The 26,216-nt window shown below is 35.0% G+C and overlaps 2 protein-coding genes and 2 long non-coding RNA genes across 5 annotated transcripts; 1 reads left to right on the plus strand and 3 right to left on the minus strand.

Annotated features, from left to right (window-relative positions):
• Positions 1-9,850: 9,850 nt before the first annotated feature.
• Positions 9,851-12,452, plus strand: LOC130472443 (uncharacterized). The gene is made up of 5 exons (XR_008932705.1): positions 9,851-10,012; positions 10,142-10,258; positions 10,389-10,463; positions 10,580-10,616; positions 12,094-12,452. It is a non-coding gene; the product is annotated as an uncharacterized lncRNA (long non-coding RNA).
• A 2,508-nt stretch (positions 12,453-14,960) lies between these two features.
• LOC130472442 (uncharacterized) lies at positions 14,961-20,501 on the minus strand. 2 transcript variants are annotated; one of them, XR_008932704.1, is made up of 3 exons: positions 20,023-20,501; positions 17,602-17,659; positions 14,961-16,428 (listed from the first exon to the last, which is right to left on the minus strand). It is a non-coding gene; the product is annotated as an uncharacterized lncRNA (long non-coding RNA). The 2 variants fall into 2 exon arrangements; XR_008932703.1 differs by having other exon boundaries at positions 14,961-17,659.
• A 900-nt stretch (positions 20,502-21,401) lies between these two features.
• LOC130472267 (uncharacterized) lies at positions 21,402-22,334 on the minus strand. The gene is made up of 2 exons (XM_056842795.1): positions 21,656-22,334; positions 21,402-21,547 (listed from the first exon to the last, which is right to left on the minus strand). Exons 1-2 carry the CDS (start codon positions 22,332-22,334, stop codon positions 21,402-21,404), a joined length of 825 nt encoding a protein of 274 aa, XP_056698773.1.
• A 624-nt stretch (positions 22,335-22,958) lies between these two features.
• On the minus strand, positions 22,959-24,296 carry LOC110778443 (glutathione S-transferase T2-like). The gene has a single exon (XM_021983000.2). It carries the CDS (start codon positions 24,294-24,296, stop codon positions 22,959-22,961), a length of 1,338 nt encoding a protein of 445 aa, XP_021838692.2.
• Between the last annotated feature and the right edge of the window lie 1,920 nt (positions 24,297-26,216).

The following is a 26,216-nucleotide window of genomic DNA, read 5'->3' on the forward strand; positions in this document are numbered from 1 at the left end:
CATAATATTCCATACACGCATATAATATTAAAATATATTAGACAAAAATTATTTACTTATTAACTATTAATAAGCAAATAACATTTCCAAAATAATACTAAAAACTTAAACAATTTAAGTTTAACATTATTTTAATTCAATTACTATTTAAATATGGCTAGAATAATCTCATTAATCTAGAATTTGCATTCATTGAAAATTACGAATTATGCTCAAAACGAAGATCTGATTTTCCAATTTTTTTTTTTTAAAAAAATCAAATTACTCTAACTTTTTGGAAATTAATTGTATTTCCAACTTCCAAAACTGATTTAAAAGAGCTGATACATTCAATTGGACTTTTAATTCAAGTACTCAAACTGATTTTGAAAAATCCCCTTTCTTCTTTTCTCTTTTTTTTTTTTTTTTATTTTTTATTTTATTGTTTTAAAGCAAGAGAACAGCAGGCAGGCATGAGACCCGCCCCTGCCTCGCCGTGAAGCACAGAAAAATCCCTTCACGCCGGTCATCTTCCTGACCCAGTCACGCCGACCGACCCGACCACCAGAATAATCCGGCAGCCCGGCCGAGCAGCGAGCCAGGCCAAAACGACGAGTCCATCGCAACTGTCATTCAGTTGCAACAGCACGATCCTACGCTGCCTTACTGCCGCCCATCCGCCGCCCCTTTTCCCGCTGGAACGCCGCCCTAATTATCCCTCCACCGTGGCTCCACCGTCGCGGGTGGTGGCCACCCAGCCATGGAGGTTGTTATTTTAATTTGGGTAACAATTACCTAAATTAAATTAATCTTTATTCAACTTTTGTTAAAGATTAACAATTTAATTAGGGTTTAATTATCCGAAAATAATGGCAAAAAATTTGAATAAATTAACAATCCTTAAACTGAATTTTAGGGTTGTTAGAAGTTAGATTTCAATTTAAACTCTTTATTAAAATTAAATCTAACAAGAATTCAAAATTTAAGGCATAATTATCTCATTTTATTCAAATAATTCAAGAAAATAACAATTATAATCCGAAAAATTCGAATTAAATTACCAGGCAGATCTATTGAATTTTCTTAACAAATAAAATCAAAAATTTTAATTGTTATCCTTAAATTTTATGATTAATCGAATTAAACATAAAAATTAACCAAATTCAATAATTAATATACAAAAATTACGAAAATTAGTTAAAAAATTACCAAAAAATTTCGGCTATTGTATAAAAATTAGGGGATAATCAGTAGATTTATTTAACAAATTAAAAATCAAATCTTTAATTGTTAACAAATTATTTCCATGATTAATCTTATTAACCATTAAATAATTTAAAATCTGACGAATTTAATTTTAAAAAATCCGAAATTTTTTATGAGATATTAACTGTTAATTTCGACCCTGTGATAAAAATTTCGGAATTTTATAAATTTATTTTGAGCAAAAATTAATTAAATCACGATTTAATGATTCCAATCAATTAATATCATATATTAATTTTGCAAATTCAAGCCATAAATAAATCTTCCCTTAATTGAATCAAAATAATAATGTTGCATATAATCATTGTTTATGCCAAATTTCGTATGGACGACCTTTGGTTGGGACATAAACGACTAGATTAAATAAAGTAAATAAAGGGCAGAAAATAAAGGGAGACGAGACAAGAGATGGTGACGCGGAAAACCCGAAAGGGATAAAAACCGCGGGTGGCCATGAGTCCACCAATCCACTATGTTGTTGGCATAAATAGCCCAGATAAGTACAAATACAATGTATATATGCGTATGTGTAAATGTAGCTGATGACGAAGCATAAATGTGAGAAGGCATAGGCGATACGACGGATGAATGGGTAGGGGATCGTCGGGAAAGGCAGTCGTTGATAACAATCTATGAGTGATATATATGGCGCACGTAGCATTTGCAGTATTGGAAAGGTTAATTTGTGAGAATATATGGATCAAAGATAAGGCAGAGAGTAAATGACAATGATTAATGATTAGGCATGCTTAGTGGAATATCCATGTGGAACTAAGGAGAGGAAGGCTTGTTCTTCTTTATAATTACTAGGCTACGGGAAAGGTAGTAGTGTTAGGGAAACAATACCATTTGAAGGGAAGGTATCAAATGGAGGAAGATAGTTGGGCGTTGGGTTTACCATGGGTATTGGCCTGCTCTCATTATAGGATGACGGTGTTTATATAGCATTAGGTTTAGCGTAGAAGAGGGAGTAATGGTATTAACTGCTTCCTTGATCCTCTCCAACCGAATTGACCCTGCTCCCCAAGCATCCTTTGACTCAGCAATAACGACTCCTTAAACATAGGAGTTAACCTTGGCATCTTCCATAGGATCCCAGCATAATCTGGTACCTTTGACTTGTTCCTGCGTCGACCTCCACGTCGTACAAAACGACCCATAACAATCATGATCATAAAATATTATGCAAGAGGCTAAAACTGATACCACTGTAGGAACATATAGATGCATAAAGCGGAATTTCAGGAAACAATTTCCTAACATCTATCACAGGATCACATGCATAACAATAATATAGATCAGATTAAGTCGAAAGAATAATCACCTTTGTAGCGTGTTCTCCCGTTCGTATACAAGCTTCAAAGATCTTAGAGCCCCACTTGTTGCTCCTCTACTTAGTCCACAAGCACCAATTGAATCCCACGTATGCTAGTACGGAAGAGAACGATCACGATCAATCTCTTGCTTTGTTTGGGAAGAACGACGTTTCAGAGAAATAGAATTAGGGTTTTTGTGTTTTCCTTTTTGTCAGATATTGAATGAACGTGATTTCTAAATCCCTGACATTATAACTATTATAATGTGAGAGTTTTAGGTTAACACAAAACCAAAGCCCAACATTCTTTCCCTTAATAGACCGGTTGCCATTGGGCCTTTTGGGCCCATTCCAATTAGTGCTTATATGTGTGACCTTATAGGATTAAATTATTTTAGTTGTAGGTCCAATCAATATTGTCCTACTAATCACATTTATTCTCTAGCAAGCAAATATGATTACTAAAATAATTAACTTATTATCTTCATAATTAATTCCTATTTGTATTTAGTAATTGCCGGAAATGTCTAAGGACATAATTCCTTCAATAAGTACATTATAGATACATTGTATAACCTTCAAAAATTAAGATTATTCTTTAACAATGGTCACATTCAAGCTTGAAAGCGGAAGAAATCGGAAGAAACGGTCATGGAATAGGAAATCCACAAGCCCGAAACTGAGCATAGATGCAATTGTAGGACTTGGGCGCCATTGTTGGGCTGCTCCATCAACAGGTTGATAGAGATGAGATAAAAGAGGAGAAATAGTTAAAAAGAAAGGGGTTGACAATTTGAAATCACGTGGGATTGCTAGAGCTGGAAAGTGACAGTTGGAAAATTGCTGAACACTCATTAATTGCACGGAATTAATAACGTCCACTAGATTTCGTTGATCGGACGGTTGTAAGTGTTTCTCACGCTTCTCACCTAATACGCACTTCTCACGTGAACCTTCCTCTCTCTATATATATATATATATATATATATAAAATCAGGATCCGGTGAGAACCACCCCTTAAGATGAGAACTGAGAACTAATCTCAACCGTCAGATCTTTCAATCGAACGGCTCCCATCTCGCCCGACTAAATAAAAAAAGTAAGGGTAATATAGTAAATTTAGATTGTTGAATGACCTTCCTTTCTCAACCCGATTTTCAAGTTTTCTTTCTCTCTCTTCCATCCGTTTTCTCTCTCCTCCCCCGAATCCTCTCTACTGCTCTCTCTCTTTGGAACGCTCATGGAAATTTTTGCTTCCCTCAGTCCTCTCACATTTTCTATGGAAGCTCAGCTCAAATTTTAATTTATCAATGGCGTGTTCGAATAGTTTGTAAGTCTTATCCCTCTCCTTCTAAATTTTCTCTTCACAAACCTAAAATTAGGGTTTCAAAATCCCTATTTTTTCCCCCAATTGACGAAGATGCTTTATATTGAAGAATAAGGGAATTAGAATTTACGAAACTACTTTGTTGCTAATCTCTGATTAATTTCGTCCTCGAAATGTCTGATAGGTGAATTCGATTCTACCTTTGTTGCTAATTTTCTTTAATTAGGTTTTTAATTGAATTTTATGCTTTTTATTTGATTTTTTTGTTCTGATTTTACTAGAAGTATGGTTTTGTTTTGTTTTGCTGGGCTTGTGTGTGCTAGGTGTTTTGGTATGTTCTTTAGGATTCAGTTCTGGTTCAATTCTGGTCTTAATTTAATTTGAACTTAGTCTTGGCTCTATTGGTTATCTCAGTTCAGTGGTGAATTATGGGTTATGTTTTTGTGGTTATGATGCTTGGTCTGGTCTGATAGGTTCAGTCATGGGCATAAGGTTGGGTAAGGGTGGTGCTGCAATGGTTGGCTACACAGCCTTGTGTAACACTTGAATTCGGACAAAGATGAGATGAAACTCCCCTAAGGATAGCTGAGACAACCAACCATTTAGGTATTTTATCTACCTTATGAAGTTATGTGTAGCCAAATAAATGCCCTTGATACAGATGAAAGACAGACAGATAGAATTCAGTAACTGAAAGATTTCAGACGTACTCCTGTAACTTATGCTGCAAGCCAGAGGAACCTTGATCAATTTAATGGTTCATTACAGTATTACACACAAGAAAGTGCTTAAGAATCCAACAGATATAGATATTGGCTCCTGTCTCTTTGTCCATTTTCTAATTAATCACTGATGTTTAATCCTTAGTCTTGTATTGCCTGCTTTAATCATTATGATTACAATAAAGTTATTTTATGTCATGCAACTGTAGTGTCTGACTATGCTTGTGTACTAAAACGACATCAGATCTAGTGTAGCCAAATCAACAACCATATCCTAGAATGATGACCATCCTTGTGTCTCTAGGCCCTAGGGTCTGACCGTCTGACCATTAAACCCTACGCGTAACTAAAATGTTGTACAATCAGTACACTAATACACCTTTATTGTTAATTGATGCCTGCTTTTTCAGCCTCGACAATCAGTACACTAGGAAACCACCATCTTTAGGGTATTTCTACCAGGTTTTTAGATTCCGGTCACACCTCTTTGTTATGGTGCATATAATAAATTCTCCTTTTTGATGATCTTTACTTTTTAATCAATTCTATTTACTTTTACGGGTTTTCTATTTACTTTTAAATTACACAAAAGGAAAAATATGTGAATGCATTCTAATTACCCGACTCTGTGTTTATATAGTAGCCTACTAGCTCAATTTGTAGAGCATTGTGCAAATGCACAAAAGATGTGGGTTCGAATCCCACGTAGGTTCATTTACTTTTGAGTTTCCTTTATTTACTTTTGAGTCTATGTTGTTTACTTTTGAGTATATATTTTCTACTTTTGAGTTTATATATGTCAGGCTTCACGATGTGGTGACCCACAGGGCTTGGGCCCCTAGATGACTAGACGAGAAGGCAGCCACCATCGGAGATCTAGCTCCATATGTCGTACCATAAAATAAAATTGAGGCTGTTAAGTTTTTGTCTCGTGTCAGGTAACCTTTGATGGCCATGGCAGCTGAAGCTCCCAACAATGTGGCTGGTAGAACATGAGGGTCGGCCACAAGCTCTTCCCCGTAACTGGGAGTGTTAAGTAGTATCATCCCAGCTCCCTCCTGCTGATTTTACTACTAAGCCCTTTGCAGTTTTGTCATTGATCATCTACTGCATTGTTTATGGCAGCCAATATGTCAGATTTAGCACAATTTCCTTCCCAACAGGCCTTGTATGCTGCTACATATATCTTTGCTAATGTTATTATCAAGGTTATATCTTTGTCAGGAGTTCGATCTTCTTGGCACGAATAGTTGCATACCATGTTTACACTCTCCATCGCTTGTATTCACTTCAGATTCAGGCATTGGCAGCTTTATGACGCGTTTTCAAGTAAATAGTTTAATATTACTCAAGTTGTGCGCTTAATTAGTTTTCTACTTTATCATTTACTTTATGTATTATTTTATTTACTTTTAATATGAAATCATTTACTTTGACATATGCACGTATACTTCTATTTTATAATTTATATCATCTTGTAGAGAGATGAAAGTCAATGATCGAGAGTTTTGTATAATTTAGCTCATCACGTAGATCTTTTCTGCTACAAGTTTCATATAATTATTTTACATATGCTTTGAACATAATTTATTTACTTTTGAATTTTTAAACCATTGTATTTACTTTAGAGATTTTTTTTAAAAAAATAATTACATTTAGAGACAACCTATGTAGGAATCGAACCTACATCCCCTATGCATCTGCATAGTGCTCTACCATTTGAGCTAATAGGTTTTCACAAAACATTTAAGAGAAAAATATATTTGATGTTTCATTGTTATTTAATTTACTTTTAGAAAGATTTTGTTTACTTTTGGAGAGATTTAGTTTTCTTGTGCATAATGTAGTTACTTTAGCCGTTTGAGTCAACACACCATCTTCATTATCAACTATTATTCAAACTCAAAGCTTATAGGTCTATCCTTAATAGCTCAAATATGCCAAATATGAAATTTATGGCAACGACTCATAAGAATTCACAACTAGCTTCACGTATTTACTTCTCAGCTTAATCTATTTACATTTATCACATTTTGATCTACTTTTTATAATAAGAGAAAAGAATACCTGATTTCCTCACACCAATATGACATAAAAGGTAAGGAGAAACAAACCTCACAAAACTGCAGTGCCTTAGCTGTTGTTGCCACATCTGCGGTTGTTGCTGTTGTTTTTTCTGGTGGTTGTTGCTGCCTTTTTGGCTGCTGTTGTTGGTTGGTGATTATGGTGTGACAGATGGTGGTAGTGATAAGAAGAGCAAGATAATGATCAACCTATAAACAACTTAAACACCGTAATAACTCAAAACAATCCTCCACTCTCCTTTGGACATGAGATTTACTAGCAGTGGTAACCAAATGATTTCCTGTGGTGTGTAGGGTGGACCAGGTTCAGCACCTTGGAATAGATTTACCAGCAGCGGTAACCAAATGATTTCATGTGAGTTGTGGTAGAACCAAAATGTAAGTCATGTTTGAACCAGTAGTGTTTTCTTTCCCATTACTGATATACCCTTGAAATGACATAACTTTGCCTTAAATCGAAAATTCCATGTGCAGCTATGACTTTGGTGTAAGTGTAAGGTAATTCATGTTGATTATAACAGCCATTATCTTGTTATGGTTTATAGATGTGTTTGGTACCTCAATTCAACTGAGGTTGGCTAACACAAGTTATCATTACTGTGAAGAATGTTCTGATTGGTAAATGGAAGTTCTTCATAGTGGGAAGTTGATGTATATGATTTGATCTTCCCAACCGAAAGGAACAGTTGTACCAACGGTTGCTTTTAACCTGGAACAAATTTGTTCCCTGTCTCGCTAATTGAACCACTACGGCCTTATTTGCTGATTGCTTTTACTTTTGTTATTAGCTCTTTATGAAAGACTCTTATTTGGTTATACACAAGTCACAATTATCATCATTTTCCAAGGGGGGCAGGTGACCCACGCCACTTCCTAATTCTCATTGAATTTTCCAAGGAAGTTCCACTTAATTATCCCTTTCATCAATTTCATGTTAAAAAAAAGCAACAAAAACACAATAAGAGAAACTAAGTCAAGTATGGAAAAAAACGCAGAATCAGAACAGTCAGTAATAGCTCAGAGCCTCAGTGGCATCAGTCCACCAAGAACCTGCCCTTCGAGACAACAACAACCCAACTTTAAGAAATTATGTTTACTTTTGTACAATTTTTATTTACTTCAAGTCTATAATCTAGCAACCCCTAACTGATTTAGTTTTCTTTTAAAGGGAGTTAGTTTACTTTAAGAGATATTAAGTTTACTTTTATACAATTTTCATTTACTTCAAGTCTATAACATAGAAAACCCTAACTGACTAACAACATGCAACACCAACAACCCAATCGAAACACCCTAAGACAGACTGTAAGCTTGGAACTAGAACCCTGCAGTCAGACCCAGCCAAAACCAACAGCTAAAATGCAGCAACAGATTGTAAACAACAGCAACATCTGAGCCTGCATCACTCTCAAATACTGCACAAGCAGGAGCTAGAACAAGCCTCTGTAACAGTTTTGCCCGAATTTAATTCTTGACCTAATTGATTTACTTATAAGGCTCAATGATTTACTTCTGAGCCTCAATGATTTACTTTAAGAACCAATAGCATCATGAGACAATTTGAAATAGACTGACTTAGTTTACTCAAAGAGAGATTTAGTTTACTTTAGGACTAAATATAGTTACTCAATTATAACATCAATGTTTACAGATATAGACATGTTGAACGCAAATAAGCTGCATATAGATTATAGTTCCAAGCAGTCGTGTGAAGGAAAGGAGCATTGACATATAACAATGCATGTTGCTGTCATATGATAACACTACTAATTAATCTGATTCTAGAGAAGATGAACGAAGTTCAGTTTTTAAAAAAGGATGATTGTAGCATAATTGCATAACCAATTAAGGTAATTTAAAGTCAGTCTATCAATGCAACGGACCTTATGTCCGAGTAGACCTTAAAAACTACCAGGCATATCAATGAAAAGACAACACATTTTAGAAGAAAACAAATCGTTGTATTATATCGTTTACTTTCAGAGATATTTAGTTTACTTTGTGTCACCACTAGATCTGAATCATCAACTAGGTCCAGATTCCACCAAAAGAACTAACAAAACAAACACCAAAATTCAACCAAGTTCAACATTGGCTTAAACTTAGCAAAATAGCTTCAAGCATGGCACCACAGACTAGAACAACAACACAGGAGAAAAATATAACAACAACACAGGAACATCACAATTATTCATCATTCCATGTAGCCTGACTATCCTCTAATCAAATTCAAACTCCTAGTTTGTCATCCAACTCCTCAATTTGATCAAAATCTCCCAACACAAGGCAAGTTCAGGAAAATCATGTAAATTCTGAAATCAAAAGAGGAGCAAGAAAATACTTAAGTAACTTACTTGATTACGGCGGCGAAAGAAATTGGAGATCCGTCACGCAACATTCGCCTTATCTATTTAATGTAAACATCATATTAGTAATGAGCATTGAAGTAATTAAAAACCTAAAAATCTAATGGAGCGAAATCAGCTCCGAAATTGACAAAAATCAGCTGAAAAAACAGACAAATTTGCACATAGAAAATTGTTGAATAGCTTCAAAGATTACGAAATTGCGTTAATACCTGATTCCGAGCTTCATTGTGCAGATCATTGTGATAATTCAGCGTCGCAGATGAAATTTGACGGACTCCAAAATTGTAGCTGAAAATTACAATAGAACGTTATTTAATGTGATTTCGCGAGAAATAGAGTGCAATTATGACTAATTTTGACGAAATAGACCTAATTTTGGGACAAATTTCTGGAAGTATGAAAGAAAATTGAAGATCAGAAGGATGTTGCGAAGAGAGAGAAACAACAGTTTGTTCGTTTGGGATGAAGAGAAAGCGGGTTATTTTTGAAACAAAAATCGACCGGGGATCCGTGAATTGGGTTTTGGGATTTCATTAAAAATTAGATCTCATCCGTTAACCGTATCTAAATCCAACGGTGCTTAAAGGTTCTCGTTATAATGAGGTTCTCATCTTAAGGGTGGTTCTCACCAGAACCTGGTCCTATATATGTATAGGACCAGGTTCTGGTGAGAACCACCCTTAAGATGAGAACCAACCTTAGAATTAGAACCTTTTTACCACCGTTAGATCTCTATTATATAAGCCAAGAGCTGAGGGGGTTTTTCGTAAAGTAACTTTTCGTGTCCCCAATTTAAATTACCAAAATACCCTCAACCGTTTTACTTTCGATCCCTTCATGTGAAACACGGGAATCGCAAAATCCCTTACCTCCGCCGCTTCACTCACTCTCAAACCCTTCCGATTCTCAGTTCTTTCCAATTCCATTTTTGCGCTCTTTCTCTCTCCTAGGTAAATCAATCTCAAACTCTTTCAATTCTCAGTTTTTTCGAATTCCATTTTTTAAGATTTTATAGCATTTTTCTTCATTTTCCTCTATTTTTATTTCCAAAACCCTAATTGTTGATTCTTTGTGGTTAGGCTCTCCCTCTCTTCGAAATCGCCGCCGCCGTCTTGCTTCATCGCATCATAATGTTTCATCGCCGCCGCCGTCGTTGAGTGAGTCCTGAATTGAAACCTAACATCAGAACTCGAAAGGTAATATATAGTAGTTATGGGGTCCTGAATTTAAACCTTGATTTCATAAATTCTTCCTTGAATTTCATAATTTACGGATTGATTATTGATTTTGATATTTGGTTTGATTTGGTGCTCAAATCCCTAACAGGTGAATCTCTAGGCTTTGTTTGAGAAATTTTATTTGTGCGATTGAAGAAGAGAATGGGTCAGATCCCATACTCAGGTATGGATTTTGAATTTGAATAATAAAATATTTGGGGATTTTTTTTCTGTTTTGATAATTATTAGGATTTTTAATTAGGTGTTGATAATTTGTTTTCGTTTTGTGATTATTTTCAGGCACATAGTTCTTCCAAAGAATCTCCTTAACTCTGAGGTTAGTTGTTTGATCCGATTTTGGTTTTAGTTCCCTTCATTTTTTATTTCGGATTATTGATTTCGGATTGCCATAATTGAACAATACTTGGGTTGTTTTTTAGGGCAGTTGGTTGGTTGATTTAGGACAGTTGGTTGGTTTTAGTTCCCTTCACTTTTTGTTTGCTTTTGTGAAGATTCAAATTGATTTTATTCTTATTGATGTGAGATTTCATTTGTTTTGTTCATTGTCGTTTATGTTACCCTTTTATTCCTTGATATTATTGTTTACTGGATGTGTCTGTTTCGTACGAATTGTTCATTGTTGATATTGTTAAATAGGCATTTGTCTGTTTTGTACGAGTTGTAGTTGTTGCTTTGGATGCAACCGGTTAGTAGTATTGCATATAATTTCGCAAGGTCGCCGGCTGTGGCTCATTTAAAACTCAGGTTTTCTTCAAATACAAGCTCTGATGCATGAACAGAAGGTGATAGAGATGGCATTGCCACTACATCGTTGAGGTTAGTGGCACCTGGTACCTTGGTAGCGGGGTAAACTTCGGTTGTTTTGGATTTGAGCAAATCGATTTTATTCGATTTTATAGAGATTGAACAAGTATTCGACTTAATTTTGACTTCTTTTTAATGAATTAGGTTTTTTGATTTAAGTGTGTCATCTTCCAAGGCTGAAAAAAGGTCAGTTTTTTTATGCATTCAATAGGTTTCAGCCCATAATAATAAACTGAAAACCTATTGAATGCATAAAAAAACTGTATTGTTTTTGAGATCAGTAGAGAATTTGGCTGTATTGTTTTTTGTTTTTTTTAGTTTTATGGGCATTTGAACTTGCGATTGATAAATGTATTTGGTTGGCAGAATTGTTTTCGTTTTTGTTTAGTTTGCACAAAATTACAAGAGAATACACAGGAAAACAGAAGCATGAAAAATACTTCGTACTTGGTATAGTTTTAAATGGAACTGAGACGTACACGTAGGCAGAAAACACATACACACAAGTTGTAATACTATGTCATGATGCAAGTAACTGGGGCTATTTTTCTGATTTTGGGAGTTAACTCAATAGAAGAATTCTGATTTTGGCAGCAGATATGAATGTAGTGCACATGAAAGAACTCAGAGAAGCATGTTCATGTTTACATATTTTACAGCAGTTGAACTTGATTAAGATGACAAGATGCAAGTAACTGGGGCTATTTTTCATCTTTTCTAATCCTTATCTTTTGTATTTCTTTCTGAATATTCTTTCATTCTTTTTTTATATCCTATTTTCTTAATCAAAGCAGCAGTTATTAACTATGTTGTTGTACAAAGAATGGAACACTACACATGACACCAAACCTGTTCTTCAAGACCCTGATTTTCATCAATCTCACTACACCCTGTAATTTTTAATTGAAATTGTGATTAATAATTGCAAGTTTAAATTGTGAATTAATTTGATTATTGTTTTTGTTTGTTTTGGTGGTTATGGAGTTCAGACCCAACTCAAGTTGAACAAGCAGTGTTGCGGTTGCCACCATTTCCCTTCAAATCAAAGGATCAACTCAATTAAATATTTTAGGATGAATTTTATTCATGTAAGAGTTTTTCTGAGTTTTTCTTTTCTTTTTATTGTAATTTGCATTTCTGAAATAATAATACAATGATTCTCATATGGTATGAAATGGAAATTGTAATTCCCTCGAACTCCTGTGCCCACAGAGATCAATATGAGTTGTTAGCTTCAAAATTTTGAAGGCATCTTTGTTGTTGAAGACTGTAAGTTCATTTTACCGGGAATTTTTTCCTTTCTCTGTGTTGGGGTTTTGCGGTGGCAAATTACTCTTTCTGAATTGAGTTTCGGGGTTTGTATTTCTATTGTTTTCTTCTTTGATTTGCCAGTAAAAGGTTTTGAATGTTATCACTGTGATTTTGTCGAGTATGGTGAATTCATGACTTGGAAGTTGGAAACTAGGAGAAATGGCTGAAGCTTTGAAATTTTGAAGGCATCTTAGTTTTTGAAGATATAGGTTATATCAGATTATATGTATTTTAATGCTAGACTGCAAGTTTATTTTACTAGGGAAGTCAATTTTGTTGTATATAAACATTTTTTCTGACTTTTTTTTTTTTTGTGATTAAATGTAATATAATAATAGTACAATATTTAGTTTTTAAATACCCGCACGCATCGCGTGCATATAAGACTAGTTTAAATAAAGTGAACGGATGAGATCTAATTCATTGCAATCCCAAAACTCAATCCTCGATCCCGGTCAATCTTTGTTTAAAAAATAACAAGCTTTCTCTCTCTTCCTCCCCAAAAAAATAAACGGTTGTTTCTCTCTCTTCGCAACATCCTTTTAATCTTCTATTTTCTTCATACTTTCAGAGTTTTGTCCCAAAATTTGGTCTATTTCGTCAAAATTAATCGATAATTGCACTCTATTTCTCACGAAATCAAATTTAATTAATGTTCTATTGTAATTTTCAGCTACAATTTTGGAGTCCGTCAAATTTCATCTGAGACACTGAATCATCACTGTGATCTGCATAATCAAGCTCAGAATCAGGTATTGACGCAATTTCTTACGCTTTGAAGCTATTCAACGATTTTCTATGAGCGAATTTGTCTGTTTCTTAACTGATTTTTGTCAATTTCGGAGCTGATTTCGCTGAATTGGATTTTTAGGTTTATAGTTACTTCGATGCTCATTGCTAATATGATTTTTACATTATTTAGAAGAGGCGAATGTTTCGTGCCGGAGCTTCGGTTTCTTTCGCTGCCGTAATCTAGTAAGTTTCTCGCTCTTCTCTTGATTTCGGAATTTACATGATTTTCCACTTTGTCCAGTTGGTCCTATTGTCTATTCTGTTCAATGTTGATTTGTAAAATGTTGTTGATCTGCACAATTAGTTCAACTAAATTTGCATAATTGGTTCAACTGAACTGCAAATTGCTGTTGCCCTGCTAGTGATTTGGAGTACCTATTTAGTAAACTAAGTCTCTACAAAATTAGACGAATTCTATTGTTTCAATGATGGTTACTTGAGCATCATTCCGTCTGGTTGTTTCAATTTTGCTGCCACTCTCTGACCGACAACTTTGAGTTGTGACAAGTCATTTTATTATCATATATTACTCTTCTTAATCGAGTATGTAGGTTGTCTGATATGGAGTTTCTCATGGTTTTTTCATCTTATTTTAAAAAGTAGATCGAAAGTTTGGTAAAAGTAAATTAATTAATCTGGAAAGTAAATTCGTGAAACAAGTTGGGAATTCATAAATTAGACTCAAAAGTTAAGAAAAAAGCAGAAAAAGTAAATAGAAATTATTCGAAAGTAAATAGAAGCGTCAATTATGTTTCCCTTCAAATACTTTATTGAAGTCTATTAACTACAAAGGGAGTCAATATGCAATTGTCGATGTAACTAATCATCCTGCTATACATCGTGTCAGCATATATACACCATCTTGTATGAGAAAATAAACAATGGAAATGCTCCTGATCCTTTGCGTATTGCTGCTAGTTTTTCCAAGCTGGTAGATGACTATGTAGGACATGTAATGCATGTTTTTAAACCAGTCCTTGCAGTAGCTTTAACCTTGCTGGTGGTTGGTCTTTCCCACCTGTAGGATGCTACAAGGCTAATACAGATGCTTATATTGCATCAGGAGGTGGTGTTGGCTTGGGAGTAGTGATACGGGACGAGGTGGGGGGTTGTTAGGGCTGTTGTTGTGAGGAGAATGGAAGTGAGGTGGGATGTAGAGAAAACAGAAGGTCCAACTTCTGTCAGTAGTTTCCTATGTGTGTTTTTGCGGTAGGGGAAATTGGGCGTTGTTGCTTGCTGGTGTGGTAGCTGTCAGTAGTGTTTGTTCAAAGCTTCATGTGCTTGATTTTTCTATTCTGTCTGCAGTTTGGTTAATTAAGGGACTGTATGTGCATCTTTTTTCTGTTCTACGAGGAGTTGCTGCTGTTGAGAGGCTGCTATTATATCCCAAATCCTTATCGAATTTTATTTTAAAAAGTAAATTAGTTAGCCTTAAAAGTAAATAAGTAATTAGTTATAGTAGATGAATTAAACTTAAAAGTAAATATTCTAAATGATATACTTATGTCTTTTTTCTCCTATGCTTTTGCTGCTTATGTCTCACAGTGAACCATGAGCTTACTGAGATTCACCCATACATGATAAGTTGGAGTTGCGTATTTTGTTAGGTGTGCTTAAACCTATTAGCTCAAGTGGTAGAGCACTATGCAGATGCATAGGGGATGTAGGTTCGATTCCTACATAGGTTGTCTCAAGATTAATTTTAAAAAAAAAACTCAAGCGTTAATACAAGAAACTAAAAAGTAAATCATAGTACCTCAAAAGTAAATCATAATAACTAAAAAGTAAACGTATCTCTGAATACATGTACAAAAAGTAAATTAAATGAATTCAAAAGTAAAGTTTTTTAAGTTTAAAGTAAATAAAACAATACAAAAAGTAAATAATAAGAGTAGAAAACTAATTAACCAACTCATACAAAGACGAACCTATACGGAATTTGAACGCACATCTTGTGTGCATTTGCGCAATATGGACATGGGAGACCCTTTCAGTCTTTGTTCTTTGGAGCTGCTTCCCTTGACCATTATAATCATCACCCCAAAAGATTGGCTTGTCGAGTTAATGACCTTGGGCATTGATGGGTTACCATGGAGAAACACACGTAGCAGATATATTATTGGCTTTTCCACTTCTTGTTGTGATTACTATTTGGATGACGGAGCCTGTTCTTATGTAAAATTGGAGTGACGTCCGATAGTAATCCAACCCTGTCAATTGTGCACAGCTCATTTTTCTGGGGTATAAATTTGTGAATAACCCCGAAAATTTTAGTTGCTGGGAAATTAATATGTCAGATTGGAGTATATACAAGTACACAACACTGGTAATCATCAAAAACTCTTCTCGTTATAGAAGCTCTGACTTAACATGGGATACATCGACTGATCAACATGTGTTAGGAAGTATTCATGTGATAAGACAACAATATCAGAACAAATTCATCTGCATAGTTTTCCTAAATAAACATGTACGAGAAATTCATCACAAAACAGGAAAACTTTTTCAATGACTGCTAGAAACAGACTGCTCAAAATTCTAACAGTAACCGAAAGTGTGCTACGAATCAAAATGATCCTTAGCTATTCTCTCATTAGAACAAATAGATTTTATGGATTTTAGGATATTTTTATCAGATTGTTGTATAACTAGTAAGATGTGATTATACTGACGATAATCAAGGTGAAAATCACCAGTTACAGCCTAGCCAACATAAAGAGCTAGTAGAGACAAACTAAACTGTCATTTCTTTTTGTAGTTTGCTTTTTGGAGATTATTTTCTTCATATTTTTAAAAGTAAACACAAATTTAGTGAAAGTAAACCAATCAAAATAATAAGTAAAGGTCTTCCAATTAAAAGTGTAACACCCTAATAATTCCTTGCTTTTTATAAAATATTTTCCAACTTAAAACACAGGAATTACCAAGATATTACCGCCACCGTGATAACGGCTAAGGCTATTTACCAGAATTACGCAGCGGAATTAACTAACTTTCAAAACATATTAAATAAATAGTTAATGGTAATTAAAACAAGTTGGAACCGTTGAGGACCAAACTAAAACAAACCGTTTGAAAATCCGTTAACTGAAAATAGTAGTATTAGTCATGACTATAAATAAAAATAGACTTTATAAATTACGGAAGCATAAAACTCTCAACTCGGATCCCATGATAACTTCTCCCGCAAGTTATCTCTACAAACCTGCTTTATTAAAAATCTACTCCCCAACAACGCAAATGCAATTGATGGTTCATCATAGGGTCATTAAGGCAAAGGCCATGACCAGAAGACATGAAGCACGAAGTCAGCAAAAGCTGAGTACGAACAAGCTAGAATAACATTCTATCCTAACATGCTTCACTCGACAAATTAAATAATCAACATGCAAAAGCCATGTAATAAACAGATAATCATGGAGACAAGACTCGACACATGACACCACTCTTGACTCACAGTTTAATAGAAAGTAGCTTCGAACGGGTAAAGTAAAGTATCCTCAAAAGGAAAGAAAGGGTGATGGGAGCCAACCATACACCAAAAATAAGTCGGGCTACTACCGACAGTCGGGCCATACCGACAGGAATTCCAATGCACAACGGCAAGAGAATGAAACAACGTCTTGTATCATTCTAGGAGTACAAGTTTTCCGGCAAGACTCCCCCCATTGTTCATACTCAAGGTATATACATTCCAAGAGTTTTGAAGCTCTTTGGGTTACACTTTACGTTAATTAGTGCATTATGTTCAAGGCGACTCAAGACACAATCATACAACGAATGAACAATTAAACATTTCAGCAATTCAACATATTTTACTTCTTTAGGACTTGTGATCAAACATAGACTCAAGTGAAATTACTCCCATTGTTCCTTCTCAAAAACACTGTTTGAGATAACCCGACATTGCCTATTAACAAGCGGGGTGTGCCCTTAGCACGAATTGTCCTTAATTCAATTCACATAGACTCTCTAACATATTCTACCCCTTTGGTAGAATATATATTGCTCACTGGCAATATTCGACTGGCTCAGTATTTATGCTAGACATCCTGTACTATAGCATAATAATAATCACAACTTGCATGCGCACTACTCATACATGCAAACCAACTTGAACAACATGCTTGACATAATTCAACGATTATAAAAGTCCATAACATGATAGTTCAGCAGAATCTATAAAGCATAATTCAATTCATAACATGCTCGTTCACATAGATTCAATAATAATAATAACATGCTTGTTCTCAACATTAAACATGAATTCATAACAACATAATCATTCCCAATCATCAAACATGAATTCATAGCATATAAGTTCACATGATTCGCATTCAATACACTTCATAAAGTCCTCAAGGGATGGGTGGTCACCCTAGTCTTGTACGTACCTGGAATACCTAAGTACGGGGGCCACTGTGCGAATCACGACTCACTAGAAATCAACTCCTATAAAACAAAATAAGAGAACTAAATTATTATCCATGTTAATTTACTAAATTTCCAGCAACTATTTAAGAAACTAAAGCTCTTAGTTTAATTAGAAATCATTCAATACTTGGTAATTTAATAGTCTCAAATAGTCAACTCAAGTCCTAGCATAAAAACATTGACTTTTTCGCTTTAAAACCCTTTAAAACCATCCTTTTAAAGCTAATAAACATTCTGAATTTTTTTGATTGATTCCCATAATTTAAATTGTCATTAAATTATGTAAATCAATTGTTTAATCAATTTGAAACCAAAACCCTAGCAATAGTTTAATCCGAAAACATGTTTTGACTTAAAAAATCCACACTTTATAAACATATTAAATCTGAAAATCATAATTTAAATCATCAAAACCAATCTCTTTAATTAAAACACAATACTAACCCAATACGGTGTTCATAACCGTTTTAATTAATCTAAACAATCCAATAATTAAATTTAATCACAATAATTAAAACAATTTCAAAACTGAAATCAAAGTTTAAAAAAAGTATACAATTGATTATCACCAATCAACAACACACACACACACAACAATTGATGTGTTGTGTGTGTGGGGCGTCAAGCAACAACAACACACACGACACAGCAGCGCACGGCACAGCAGCGCGCGCGAGGGCAGTGACGAGGCCTGGGCGGGGGCGAGGGAATGCGAGGTGCGCTAGGCAAGAGAGAGAGGGCACGCGAGGTGCGCGCACAGCAGCAGCAGCAACGAGCTGAGTGCTACACGCTGCGGGCTACGAAGGTGAGAGAGGGACAACGAGGGCGAGCGGGTGAGGCGAGCGAGAGAGCAAGGGGTGTGCGGTGCGCGTGAGGCGCGGCTGGGCACACGAGCGCAAGGACACGAGCAAGGCACTCGTGCCTTGGGGCTGAAGCAAGGGCGGACGAACAAGAGAGAGGGAGGAGAGAAATTCAGAAACTTTAGGTTGGGGATCTCATGAAGGGGAGGGGTATTTATAGGTTCTCATCCCTTCATGGGTTAGGTATTAGGGTTTAAGGTTGGGCTTGCTTTTTGGGCTTAGTTGAATTTAATCCTTGCAAGCTTTGTTGGGTTTAATTAAAACAAAACGACCGGGCTTTAAGTTTATTAAATTCGTTTTTGAAATACGACCCAACAATTCCCGACAAAATAAATTCCTTGAATTTATTTAATAAAATACGGTTTTCGAAATAATTAATATTTAAATTAATATAAAATAAAAAGCGCATTTAATTCTCATTAAATGAAACTACTTTGTAAAAATACAACGAAATGCTTTATAAATATAATAAAATATATTTATAATAATAGAAAAATACGAGGTATTACAAAAAGTAAGTAAGGTAATAGAAAAAGTAAAGACGAGCCTACGTGGGATTCGAACCCACATCCTTTGTGCATTCACACAAATGCTCTATGATGAGGGACATGGATCCTTGGCTTGACTTTCTTGTCAAAATGCAACCGTGATTTCTACGACAGTGAGTTAGTGTATATTCTCATCCTTGATTTTCTTTATTTTCGTTTTGTTTGATTAAATCTCATTCTCTCCCCGTTTTTCATATTGTTTTGCTTGAGGACAAGCAAAAGCTTAGCTTGGGGGAGTTTGATGAGCGACATTTATGTCACTCCTAGGGGTAGTTTTTAGGTATTTTTCTAGCTTATTTTATTATATATTTATCTAATTTTATCATTTTTAACCTTTATTTATTTTATTTTATATTTTGTAGATTAATTAGCGTACTTAGTGACTTTTCTTAGTTTTTAGGTCTTATTTTTCTTACTTTATTTATTTTTCTTTGTTTCAATAATTTTATATTTTAATTATTTTAGTTTTCGTTATTATTTCTAAATTTATTCCTATTTTCTATTACTATTATTATTATTATTATTATTATTTATTTATTTATTTTTATTAAATTTATTATTGTTATTATTATTATTATTATTATTATTATTATTATTATTTGTTTTTCTTTTATTATTTTGTATTTCTCCCCTAGTGTTTTATTTTACTTGTGTAGGTGCTTATTGTTCGGGATGCGGGAGTACAAGTTACATGGGCCGTTTTGAAGTCAATAATGCGAAAGCCTTAGCCTACACCACCCTCTTCCTTATCCATCACCACACTAACAACACCACTCAATCACCTATCCCACCTCACTGCTCCACACACGGACCACCACCTATTCTCACCTACATCAACAACCATCCCCCCACCAGCAGCACGCTGCACCAAAACAATAGCCTAGAAAAGCAGAGTAAAATAGAGCAAAGAAAACAGAGCAAAATTTGTGCGCTCACACGATTATGAGTGCGCCCGCACCTTCACGGAAATCACCTGTAAAAAAGCTACTGATTGTTGTCAAAATTGACATTGTAGAGAGGTGCGCCCGCACAACAAAACGGTGCGCTCGCACGGGTTGGTGTACGGAATTAATGAAAGCTCGTGACGGTGGTGGTACTAGTCCGCTCGATTCACCGCCGTACTGTTCGAATTTGATGGTCGTGATTGGATTATAAGGGCAGCAAATTTGAACCGAGTGATGTTTAATGGTGAGAAGCAAATGGCCTCTTGATCAAAATTGAATCGCTGATGATTGATGATAGTGGATGATCGACGGTGGACGATGACTCGATGAGGTTGATTGATGAAGATGAACGAAGGGTGATGATTGATGACCGTCGAGGATGGACGGTGATGCTGATGATGATTGATAAATGGTGATGATGGAAGATGATGATGAACGGGGTGAAGAGAGGTAGCAGCGAAGAAGATGGGGTTTGGGGGTCTGATTGTTTTAGTGGGCCTAAGAGCATGAGTAGTGGTAAGTCACTACCTTACTTACTCACAATCATATATGATCTTATCTCTCTTCCACCTCATCATCCACATCACTTTCCACTATCTTGAGTTACTATTACGAGTCACCTCATTTATTTTTCTTCAATGGTGAGGTTGCCCACCACGCTCTCTCTCCTAATTTTATCAATGTACCCCACCATTTATTCTCTCTCTTATGTATTACTAATTATTTTTGGTTATTGAGCTTACATAAATGATTAATAAAACTAATGACATCGTTAATTATTATTTTTTAATTAAAGCATTTTATTATGTAAGCTATTTAATTTATTTATTTTGAATTCTAAATGAAAATTAAAATAACATAAATTTAGATCACATAATTTATAAAACAACGAAATGCATAAACATTTAAAATACAATCTACATTAACAACGACTTTGGTCTTCTTAATCTTTTCATTCGTTGCCGAAACGACCCCATATATGTTCAACCAAGTCATTTTTTAATGCAATATGGGTCTCCCTATCACGAACATTATTTATGTTCGCCATATAACCACTTAAATTGAGCCTATCCAATCGTCCATTTCTCACGATAAATGGTTGGTTGTTGTTACCGTTTGATGATCCAACTACATTTTGAGGTTGATCATTGATAAATTCCGATGCATCGTAATGCAAATATCCATCTCGCTCATCTTCGACAATTATATTGTGCATGATAATACATGCCATTACGATTTTCCATAAAATTTCAGTCGACCAAGCTAGACCTGGTTGACGTATTATTGCAAATCGAGCTTGTAACACTCCAAAGGCACGTTCAACGTCCTTTCGGTAACTCTCTTGCTTCTTGGTAAATAATTTATGCTTACCGATTTGTGGATGTTTGATTGCTGGGATAAATGTTGCCTATTTTGGATAGATACCGTCGGTAAGATAATATCCCATATTGTATGTATTTCCGTTGACATTGAAGCTAACATTTGGAGCTCTACCCTCACAAATATCAGAGAACACCGGTGACCGCTGGAGGACATTTACATCATTATAAGAACCTGGTGTACCAAAGAAAGCATGCCATATCCACAAGTCTTGTGAAGCAACAGCCTCTAAGATTATAGTCGATGTTTTACTTCACCCTTGATATATTCCTTTCCATGCACGTGGACAATTTTTCCACTCCCAGTGCATGCAATCAATGCTTCCCATCATGCCAGGAAATCCACGAATATGACTTTCGCGGAGGAGTTGCTCAGTATCCGTAGTATTCGCCCTCCTCAAGTACTCAGGTCCAAATTCAGAGACGACCCCTTCAACAAAGTGATAGAGATATTCCCTTGCAGTACTTGACGCGAGTTTAAGATATTTGTCAACTGCATCGGCTGATGTACCGTACGCTAACATTCGAATTGTTGCAGTGCATTTATGGAGGGGGGATGCACCTAGTCTTCCGATGGCATCTGGCCTTTGTTGAAAGTAAACATTACTTTCTCTTAATTGGTTAACAATGCGTGTGAACACATTTTTACGCTTGCGAAATCGTCGGCGAAACATATCGTCTGTGTACAATGGTCGGGGACTAAAGTAGTCGTTATATAGCCGTATATCAGCATCTTCTCGATCTCTTGGTACATACCACCTTTGGTACGTAGGTTCAGGAGTGAAGGGGACCTGATAAGTAGAGGTTACCAGGGGAACAACATATGTATTGATCGCTTCCTCGATCAATTCATCTTCTTTTCGCCTTTCAGTAATTGATTCATGCCACTCTACAAAGTCGTTCACCATGTAGTCAAATAACCCTGAACTAGATGAACTAGAAGAATTTGAATCAGAGTTCATTTGTTATATTTTTTGTTGAGAGGAGGAGAGTGTTTTGTTGCAGAAATGATACTTATATTTGTGTGTTAAACTATGAAGTAAAACTCCCTTATATAGACCTTGTGAAATAATTCAAAGCAAATAACTATTGTTTATGATGTATGGGCACTAAAGTATAACAAATGTGATTTTTGATAAGGTTTTACAGATTTTCTTCATTGATAAATAAATAAATGGGGAACCAACTCCAAAATATTAGATTTCTAATAAGGTTTGTAGATTTCTTTTGTGTGAGAATTCAATGTATGGGCACACATAACTGTAAAAGATGATAATTTTCTGACAATTCAATGTATCAAATGTGATAATTCAATGTATCAAATGTGACAATTCAATGTAGCATGGCAGTAAATTTAGCAGGTATATAGAATATTTCTCATTGTGGAGTTAGTATTAATGATATTATTATTTGCAAAAAATAATTTTTAAAGTTAATAGAAATAGAGAAATTATAATAAAAACATGAACTTCATTACATTAAGAAATAACAATAAAATATTACAAACGAAATTTAAAACAATAAAGGTAACATTACATCAATTAAAACTAATATAGATAGTTTGGCTAACTTAATTGATGTCTAAACTAGCCTAAAAGATGTGCAAATTCTTGCTTTAATTTCAGATAACTTTCTTTTTCGTTTTCAGATAGATTTGGTTTTGCAAGAAGGACACTGAATAACTTGAACCTCTTTTCCCCCTCTTTTTTCCGAGCTTTGATGGCATCTCGTTCCTTTTGATACTCGAGCATACGTTCCGCTACATCAATACGCCTCTCGTCAACATCTTTGTGTTTTCCTTTTATCACATTCATCTCTGACAGGGCTTGAGTAAAAGACTCTAAATTTTGAATTTCAGAACTACCAACATTTTGAATACCAGAACTAGCAACAGATTTACCTTTCCTTTTTGTTTTTTTCACCCCATCAGGACGACGACGCCGAGTACGAAGTATTGGACATTCATCAGCTGGAGTATCAGGTTCTGATCTTTTCGAACTGCCACCACCACTAGAAGGTACTTCTAGGTCTATTGGTCTCCATTTGTCTAAGTCTCTCAACATCTCCCAACAACCAATTAAACCAAAGAGTGCACCATTACACGTCCCTCTATATATTTCATGAGCTTCAGTCATCTCATCATGAGTGTTGGTGCCACTCTTATATCTTTTTATTGCCTCACCATAACAACCAACACATGTACTCACATCTCTATTTATTCTTCCCCACCGACTTTTCATATATCTCAAACTTCTAGGGCCCATGGTGGATGGATTATCTTCTCTAGCTTGATCATACAAGGCCATAATGTTTCTCCACATTATAGCCAAACTTTGATCCGTTGCCGTCTCTGGATCTTCAACTGCACATTCTATCCAAGCCGAGATGAGTGCATCATCTTCTTTTGCATCCCATTTTTCTCTCGACACAATGGTGTTGCTTTCATATGGAGTTTCAACAACATCATCATCGACATCATCATTAGCACCATCAACATCATCACCAGCTTGTTGTGAACCCCTTGGATCTTCGGGTGGGGTTAGGTTACTGCTTCTTTCTCCCCCGGGAGTTGTTGGACTGTTTTGATTTATTTGGTTTACACCATATTGTTGTGACATTGGGAACATATAACCAGATGGATAATTTTGGGGAATTTGTGGAAAATTTTGATTTGGAAATTGATTTGGGAATTGTTGTGGGAAATTTGGGTTTGAAAATTGATTTGGGAATTGTTGTACAAATTGTTGGTTTGGATGCATTGGTTGGTTAGGCATGTTATAAAATAACATCCTTTGAGCATTTGGATTAGTAAGGTTATTTAGATCAAAAGGAAAATTAATTTGGAAATTTGGAGAATTGGAAGATCGGTAATTTTGATTATTTTGAGAGGAACCACTTTCGTAATTAGGATTATTAAGATCCATAATTACGAAATATATTTATATGTGAATACTATGTAAATTTGATTTTACAATGATAAAGAGAGGGTAAAATTTAAAGGATGCAAAACTATATCAATATTAGGCTCTATTTATAGATAAAATAACAAGAATCCCGTTGGTGTAATTATTTTTTTGAAAAAAATTTAAATAAGTTATCAAGTGAACGTTATAAAATTAATGAGTGAAGAAAAATAGCTGTTGTATTGTCATATGGTTTCATGACAATAGTTACCGTTTAAATCAAATAATTCCAACAAAAGATGCTTGCAAGGGACACTTGGCGATTTTTGTTTGGACCACAAACTACTGCTGACGCGCGTCAGATATGTCAGGTATTTTTTTTTTTTTTTTTTACATTTCAGCGATTAACGGCTAGGATTTAAGATGGATGTACCGTGGGTCCCGCGCGTCAGGTCCCCTTCAGAAGTTGCATCCCCTTGCTATGGTCTTGTTGTGAGTCACCTTCCTCAATAGTGAGCTAACTCACAACTAGGAGAGAAGGTGTTGTGATGTTAGAAGCAACTCACCATTGATGGTGCTCTAAGGGAGAAAGGGCTGATTCATTTGGGGTCTTTATTGCTCATCTTTTCTTTTTCCTTTTTTTCTTTTATTTAGTTTAATTTGTTTTTATTTCATTTTACTTATTTTTCCTCTTTTATTTGCTTAGTATAAATAGAAACTTTCAAGAAACTTCATTACCATGTAAATATTTAGTTTAGTTCTCTCAATTTTAGGGTTCTTCATTAGTCTTAGTTTTTTATAGAAAAAGTGAGGAAAATTCAATGAAAAAATTGGGGCTTTTCAATTTCAAGGGGTGACAACTTGTTTTGGAGATCTACCATTAATCAATGAGCATTTCTTAATCTCTCTCCTCATTTATTGTTTTATTTATTTATTTATTAGTTTAATTGTTTTTGCTTAATTTCATGTTCATGTTTTAATTAGTTTTTTCAATCTTTAGATTAGTGACTAGAATCATGCTTTTATTTGTTAAAGTATTTAAATTTATTGTTTTTATGTTTATGGAGTAGTTTATTGGTTAGGGTTAGGGGTGAAGCTTGGAATTAGTTATGATTTTTGAAGTGAATTCATGACGATGTTGTGATTAAATTGTGATTTGGTAATTAGGATTTCCATGTCTAGTTAGATTAGTAGTTGCAAATGCTAATTCTAGTTGGTTGATTGGAGTGTTTTATGCTAATTTGTCAAGAGATTGAGGATTAGTATAGGCATATGGGATGAACAAGTCTTAATTGTGCATTTTCCTAATCTAGAGGTCATGCGAAAGCTCTCCATCGGGATTAGGCAACCAATGCGTTCTATCCGAGAGGTGGCTAATGCTATATTCATGGTTTTCCCCCTAATTGTCATTTCCTTGCAATGTTGATTGATTGAACTTTCGTCTAATCCTAATGAAACCAGGTGGAACCCCATTCCCCTAGTTTATCTCATTCTTGTTGTCTTTCGTTAATTAGTCGTAGAAGTTTTAGCTCATTGCAAAACCTAATTCCATTCCTATTCTAAGCTAGCTTGATTTTGTTAAACTCGTTCTCACCGTTCTCTCGGGACGATCCCGTACTTACCGCTATAATCAATATGGTTGGTTAGTTAGGTGTTTCTATAAATTTTGTTTGACTAAGTGGCTTTCGTATAACGACGCGAAAATCGCTTGTCACTCTACCTATTGAGCTAGTAGGCTAACGTTCTCTCGGAGTAGGAATACTAGAATGAAATCATATTTTAACTTCTAGAAGTAAATATTTTCAAATTAAAAGTAAGCAAAACAATATAGAAAGTAAAACAAACATCATTAACCCATTTCCACAATTTCCTTATCAATATAAACAGTGTTGTTGTTCCTTATAATAGAAGCAGCAACAGCAACAGTAGGAGTATCATCAG

This window comes from Spinacia oleracea, chromosome 4, assembly GCF_020520425.1.
Source record: "Spinacia oleracea cultivar Varoflay chromosome 4, BTI_SOV_V1, whole genome shotgun sequence".
In the NCBI taxonomy this organism is placed as follows: Eukaryota; Viridiplantae; Streptophyta; class Magnoliopsida; order Caryophyllales; family Amaranthaceae; genus Spinacia; species Spinacia oleracea.

What these genes read in the sequence shown, in the direction of transcription:
- LOC130472267 (XM_056842795.1), bottom strand. Translation starts at nt 22,334, where the DNA reads ATGAACTCTGATTCAAATTCTTCTAGTTCATCTAGTTCAGGGTTATTT. An exon ending in GGAGTGGAAAAATTGTCCAC is followed by an intron (nt 21,548 to 21,655) that starts GTGCATGGAAAG and finishes TTGGTACACCAG; the next exon opens with GTTCTTATAATGATGTAAAT.
- LOC110778443 (XM_021983000.2), bottom strand. Translation starts at nt 24,296, where the DNA reads ATGGATCTTAATAATCCTAATTACGAAAGTGGTTCCTCTCAAAATAAT.